Source organism: Nicotiana tabacum, chromosome 6, assembly GCF_000715075.1.
Source record: "Nicotiana tabacum cultivar K326 chromosome 6, ASM71507v2, whole genome shotgun sequence".
In the NCBI taxonomy this organism is placed as follows: domain Eukaryota; kingdom Viridiplantae; phylum Streptophyta; class Magnoliopsida; order Solanales; family Solanaceae; genus Nicotiana; species Nicotiana tabacum.
The window spans coordinates 210,918,877-210,925,877 of NC_134085.1; the positions used below are offsets into that span (position 1 = coordinate 210,918,877).

General features: G+C 34.6%; 1 protein-coding gene across 1 annotated transcript; it reads left to right on the forward strand.

Annotated features, from left to right (window-relative positions):
- Positions 1–1,955: 1,955 nt before the first annotated feature.
- Positions 1,956–6,716, forward strand: LOC107815050 (cinnamoyl-CoA reductase 1). The gene is made up of 5 exons (XM_075256635.1): positions 1,956–2,175; positions 2,301–2,455; positions 3,322–3,507; positions 3,881–4,233; positions 6,305–6,716. The coding sequence occupies exons 1-5, from the start codon at positions 2,055–2,057 to the stop codon at positions 6,456–6,458; spliced, it is 969 nt and encodes a 322-aa protein (XP_075112736.1). The 5' UTR covers positions 1,956–2,054; the 3' UTR covers positions 6,459–6,716.
- The last annotated feature ends 285 nt before the right edge of the window (positions 6,717–7,001 follow it).

Below are 7,001 nucleotides of genomic sequence, written 5' to 3' on the forward strand. Positions count from 1 at the left end.
AAGAAGAATAAGGAGCAGGCCCGAGAATGGATGGAGATCGAGGGCGAGGAGAGAGATTTGGAGAAGGGGTAGAAAAATTCTTATAAAACCCAGGATTGTTACGACCCCTGCCACGACCACCATTTGAGTTCCGACCCCCATTGTTGTTCCTACCACGACCACGACCACAACCATGAGGAGTAGAACGTTGCTTCGCAACAAAAGTATTAGCAGATTAGTCAGGATTAGTGGCAGAGAAATTAGACAATTGAGCCTCATGCAAAAAGAGCAGAGAACGCGTCTCTGTAAAAGATGGGAGTGAGATTCTAGTAGAAATGGAAGTACTAACTGGCATGTAATTAGAAGGAAGGCCAGACAAAATTTGAAGAATAAGATCCGTTTCTGAAATCAGGTTACCAATGGAGTTCGGAGAATCTGCAATTGTTTTAAGCCGATGCACATAGTCATTGATTGAAAGATCACCTTTCTTAAGGTTATGAAATTGAACCTTGAGTTGAAGAGTTCGAGAACTAACTTGGTCACGGAATAGACGCTCAATTTCAAGCCAAGCTTCTCTAGAAGTTAGAGAATGATTGGGACGAAGAATAGCTTGAAGGATTTCTTGAGAAATGGTTGCTTGAATCCAGGACAAGACAATGGAATCAAGTTGAACCCATTGTTGGAAAGCAGGATTGAGAATGGAGTTACCATCTTCTGTAATAATGGTAGAGGGTGGACAAGGAAAACTTCCATCAATGAAGCCATAAACACCATGACCCTTGAAAACCGGCAAAAAGAGTTCCCGCCATAACATGTAATTAGTGTAGTCTAGTACAGTAGGAATTAAGTTTTTGATGTTAGACAAAGAAATAGCAGTGTTGGATGAGGGAGACAGAGAAGATTGATCAAGTTTGATTGGAGATAAAGTTGTTTTGATTGGAGATGAAGTTGTGAAAATTGAGGAAGAAGAAGAAGCCATCGAGAAGAAAGAGACCTAAGCTCCTGATACCATGAAATAATGTTATGCTTGATAAGTACAAAGTACAATTACAGTAGGATTTTTGTAATACAAACAAGCACAAGAATATGACTGATCTATCTTAAGATAAATACAAAAGATATACACTAAATAAATATATTATTAGTTTTAAGTAAAATAATCTTATTGTTCTAGAAATCTTTACCCGATCTCGGAGAGAAAAAAACAAATACAAATACAAACATGTGTTGAGAAAATATTTTTAAAATTCATATTCACTCCGTTCACTTTTACTTGTACGTTTTTCAAAAGTTAAAATTAACTAATTTTGAAGCTAAATTTTATTATATTCTTTTTAATAATTTAAAATTAAAATTTAGATATTCGAAAATTATATGAAAAGTATTACAGTATAATATTTTTTTCATATCAATATGGTAAAAATATATATATATTAAAATATTGATCAAAATTTATATAATTTGACTTTTGTAAAAAATATGACAAGTAAAAGTGAATATAATAGGTTCAGGTTGACGATGCTAACGGCGTTTCAAGAAAAGTTAAATGCTGATGAAACGGCGTTTCAAGAAAAGTTAAATGCTGATGAATCCTGACAATGTGAAAGTCTCTAGATAGTAACGAAACAAATTTAAGTTTCAAGCGCAACAAATATGTAATCTGTACTTACTTCGATCCGTTTTAATTGATTTTTGGCTTTATTTTTGTGATTTATAATATTTGATTTTTTCAAATATCGAGAAAGATTTTTTTTATTTTTTTAAAGTTGTCATTGAGGTAAAGAGTTTAAGAGTAACAAATTAAAGTTAATATGGTCAATTTCTTTGTTAATTAATGCTAAAATATATATTCTTTAATATGTACTAAAACGGCCAAAAAAATCAATTAAAATGGACCGGAGGGAATAAAGTAGTAGGTAAGTTGGTAATTAAACATGGCTTTGGCTTTTCAAATTCTATATAAACTTGTCCCCCGTTCCTTATTTATTCAGCTCATTGGGTTCCTCAAAAGCTTCATTCTTAAATCTTAATTAAATCCCTCTATCATAACTATTCCGACCACAAAAGTAAGCATTATGCCATCAGAATCCGGCAAAGTTGTTTGCGTTACCGGCGCCGGAGGTTTCATTGCCTCTTGGCTTGTTAAACTCCTTCTAGAAAAAGGCTACACTGTTAGAGGCACCGTTAGAAACCCTGGTATATATAATAATTTTGAATTCTTTAATCCTTTTATAAATTCAGTTTAAAGGATACATTTCCCCAGTTGCTTTAATTTTTTTTTATTTTTTTTGTCTGGGTATTTGCATGTGTATTTTATACAGATGATGCCAAAAATAGTCACTTAAGGGAACTTGAAGGTGCAAAGGAAAGACTGACTCTGTGTAGAGCTGATCTTTTGGACTACCAGAGTTTGAGAGAAGCAATCTATGGGTGTGACGGAGTTTTCCACACTGCTTCACCTGTCACTGATGATCCAGTAAGCATTCATTTTATGCAACATATATATAAACACCAGAAGAAGAAATTAGTTTATTATTCGGAAATAATGACATATTATAGTTCGGCACTCCTTCTAGAAAAAGGCTACACTGTTTGGCACTAATATTTTGTTAATATATTCCAAATAGAATGATATATTATAGTTCGATATTTTTTTAATAATTTTTTTATAGCTATATAAATGTTATGATATATTTTAGACAATAAATTTTAAAATTTCTACAGTTTATTATCATCAATTTTAAAATTCTTTATTTTTTTATTAAATTTTGTGCTTAAGTCAAACTATATGAGAATAGTTATTGTAGAATCGTCTCTTAGTTTGTTTATAGTCAATCAAATTCAGTGGGATAGGATTCTTCATTTCCTTATGGTGGTTGATTGAGATTTATCCAGAAAACATGGAGAGACTGTATATATATTAAAAAAAAAAAGAATCAGTTATGTAAGTGGTGGGTCCACGCCTATAACCCTAATTCATCTTTGGCGTTGCCTAACATGTCGAAGGTGCTTTAGCTTTTAGTTCCACACTTCCACTAATATGTCCATACAAAGTCGAAATATATTACCGTCTCTTTCAATTTACGTGAACATGTTTGATTGGGCACGGTGTTTAAGGAAAAGTAATGACTTTTTGAATTTGTGGTCCTAAACAAGTCAAAAAGGTCTCAGAGTATTTGTGGTCCTAAAATTGTAAGTTTAAGTTAAATTATTACCAAATTTAGAAAGGGTCATTTTTTTTGGAACGGACCAAAAAAAATAGATTCACTGAAACAGAGGGAGTAGTGTTCTTTTACTCGATTGAGGATAACGGTTTTATTTTCTTTATTTTGGTTGATAAAGGAACAAATGGTGGAGCCAGCAGTAATTGGGACAAAGAATGTAGTAACAGCAGCAGCAGAAGCCAAAGTGCAAAGGGTAGTGTTTACTTCGTCAATAGGGACGGTGTACATGGACCCCAACCGGGCTCCAGATAAAGTTGTGGACGAAACTTGCTGGAGTGATCTTGACTTCTGCAAGAATACTAAGGTCTGTCATTTGTCAAATAATTGATTAATGAGCATGTCTTTTAGCTAATTCAAAACAATGATATAACTGAAAAAGACCTCAAAAACATGCATGTTTTGGTATAAAATTGGAAATTGGAATCACTCACCACCACTCAAGTACAAGGGAACAACTATGAGTTTGAATTTGTATTTATTCGTAACCATAGAAATTGGTAGGTTGTCTACGTCATAGTCATTCGATGTAATCTTTACCAAGACCCTGCATGAACGCGGGATACCATTGTGCACCGGACTGTCCTTTTTCATAGAATTTGATAGTTGACAGTGCCAATTCATACAACGAATCTCAATTTGCTTGGTATTGAGGCGTAAGTATTGTTATGACTTTGCAGAATTGGTATTGCTATGGGAAGACGATAGCGGAACAAACAGCGTGGGAAATGTCTAAGGAAAAAGGAGTGGATTTAGTTGTGATCAATCCAGTGTTGGTGCTTGGACCATTGCTCCAACCAACAGTGAATGCCAGTGTTCTTCACATCCTCAAGTACCTCACTGGCTCTGCTAAAACTTATGCCAATTCAGTCCAGGCGTATGTGCATGTTAAGGATGTTGCTCTTGCCCACATACTTATCTACGAAACTCCTTCTGCATCTGGCCGCTATATCTGTGCTGAGAGTGTGCTTCATCGCGGCGATGTGGTCGAAATTCTTGCCAAATTCTTCCCGGAGTATCCAATCCCCACCAAGTAATTTCACTTCCCAAATCTATATATGGAGTAGCAAGTTTTAATTTAATTACCTTTATTTGAACTAACCTTAGTGTGCCTAAACAATTATGCTTTATTTTACTTTTTAAAATTCCATATTCTGAAAGTTGTTTAGAAGTAGTTGAATTTTCCTCGTTAAAAGTTAATACATTAATATTCTTGGAAAGAGCAGGAGGAGACCTGTTGGCACGTTCTCAAACATTCCTACCAGTTTTAAATTCTCAAGAGTTAATTCATATGAAAACTTTGGTACCAGCTAATAATGCGCTTCAAAATGCATGTACTCCATATCTAGAACCTTTATGCCTAAAAAGGGTACTTTGTTCTGGTTGAAATGATGATGTGTCAGTAGTTATACCAAACTGATAATTTATAAAAGGCAAAATACGTAATTTATCCATCCACCTTGTATTCAAATCTCTTGCACTCAAATCCTTGTTACACACTTGTTGACCACGTATTTAATTTTACACACCAAACCTTTCAAATGTGTGTCAATTATACACTACTTTTGACCAGCCTAGTTAATAGTCAATGCTGTGTATACACGCGTATCTCTGAATTAAAAAGTACCCTTTTAATCTACTGACACCTTTACAGAACCAACCCAATCAAATAAAAGACACCCAACAATCAGTGCACCACCTTCTCCACCACTGCACCGCCTTTTCCACCATTGCAACCCCTTCTTCTTTGTACCACAAAATTACTAGCTGCAACACCCAAATAGATATACACAAACATCATACCTAAAAAACTTCACCCGTCGAAATTTCGTCGGAAACTCCATCTTCGACCCTCCTTTTTCTTTCTGTCATTATTTTTTCCTTTCACAAAGCTAGAATGATGAGCCAAAAGAAAATAACGAAAAGGGAAATTTTAGATCTTCTGTTGGCAAAATTAAAAGAATCACAAAGGCTACTTTGTCAACAAAATTCCAAAATAAGAAACTGAAAACTTAAATTCAAACAAAATGGTTGAATTGTTTAAGAGAATTTTCAAATCTTGAGCAACAAAAAAAAAAGGCAAAATGGGAGAAGGTTGTCAGGGAAGAAGACGAGATAGGGGGAGATGAAAGCGGAATGGGGAAGGGTTTTTTGTGTGGAGTTTTTTTTTTTTTGGGGGGGGGGGGGGAGGGGAGGAGAAGCCAGTAGCGAGTTTGGGGATGGGGGTTGGGCCGGAGGAGAAGACTAGAGAGGGAGGGGTTATTTTTCCCTCTTTATTTATTTGTTAATTGGTGTAAAAAGAAAAAAACTTAAAAGTTAGACACTTGGATTCTTTATAAAACTTGTGACATGAAAGTTTTATTCGCTTGTTTTTATGTGTGTAACACGCGGGTGCATAGCTAAAGTAGTGTGTAATTGACACATATTTGAAATGTTTGGTGTGTAAAAGATGGATGGGTAAACTATGTATTTTGCCTTTATAAAATCATATTTATATATTTTACGAAAGTGTTTGACCTAAGCATTGACGCTATAAATACAAGGACTGTCTACCCATTCACAAACATTGAAGTATGGTTGATTCTAGCTAGTACTCCCTTCGTTCAAATTTATGTGAACCTGTTTGACTGGGTATGGAGTTTAAGAAAAAATGAAGTCTTTTGGAATTTGTGGTCCTAAACAAGTTAAAAAGGGGTTTAGAGTATTTGGGCAGTTATAAAAACTTCTCATTAAAGGTAGAATTGTAAGTTAAAGCTAAATTGTTACCAAATTAGAAATGAATCATTCTTTTTTGAACGGACCAAAAAGAAAATAAATTCACATCTAACTCTAACGGAGGGAGTAGTATATTTCTGGACCTGGATTGGCCTTACCTACTAGGACTCCACAATCTTGGCTGGCCCCACTTCTTCCTTTAACTTACCCACATTTTGAAATAGCAGTGTCGTCGTTAGCAATGCATGATTAGTATAATAATTAGTTCTATCAAACATAATCTCATTTTCGAACTGTTAATTATCTGAAATAGATCATCATTTACTTATCATTATTATTTCACATAGCAAAACGTAAAATCATGGTTTTGCTTATTATACAAAAATCAGATGCTCGGATGAGACGAGGCCAAGGGCAAAACCATACAAATTCACGAACCAAAAGCTAAAGGACTTGGGTTTAGAGTTTACACCGGTGAAACAGTGCTTATATGAGACGGTGAAGAACCTGCAGGAGAAAGGTCATCTTCCAGTTCCTACATAAAACGATGAATTTATTCGAATTCAGTCTTAAGCTTCTGATGCTCCTAACAGGGCGGCGGACATCAACAGATAAAGTTGACCGTGGCTTAACACTTTTGTGAGAGAAAAAAATTACTTGTGTGCTTCGTTTTACTATATGTCCTCGTGCTTATTGTTAGTTTTACTCAGATAATGTGGTGCATATTATAGTTTAAATGTCACCAGCGACTTGTAACCAGGGATTAATGTTTTTACTATATGAAGTTACCTTTGAGTTTAAGCTTTTTACACTGTCAACGTATGAATATTACTCTAAATTCTACTTATTGCGGTATATTTCGTTTATTATCGATCTATCCAATACAGCTACAATTGAGATTAATTAGAATATTTAATTGTTATTACTCCCTCCGGCGTAGCTACAGCTCTAAATTTTAAAACGACACATTTTAATTTAAATTGAAAAGTATTCTATTCGAACTCGCTCATTTTTTGGAAGGAACTCCAATTTTTTGACATAGCTATAGTTCTATGTTTTAAACAACGCACGTCATATTAACTTAAA

Bases quoted from the DNA above. Each gene is read 5' to 3' on its own strand.
- LOC107815050 (XM_075256635.1), top strand. From the start codon at position 2,055: ATGCCATCAGAATCCGGCAAAGTTGTTTGCGTTACCGGCGCCGGAGGT. The intron at 2,456-3,321 runs GTAAGCATTCAT...TGGTTGATAAAG, and splicing joins CACCTGTCACTGATGATCCA to GAACAAATGGTGGAGCCAGC. The intron at 3,508-3,880 runs GTCTGTCATTTG...ATGACTTTGCAG, and splicing joins ACTTCTGCAAGAATACTAAG to AATTGGTATTGCTATGGGAA.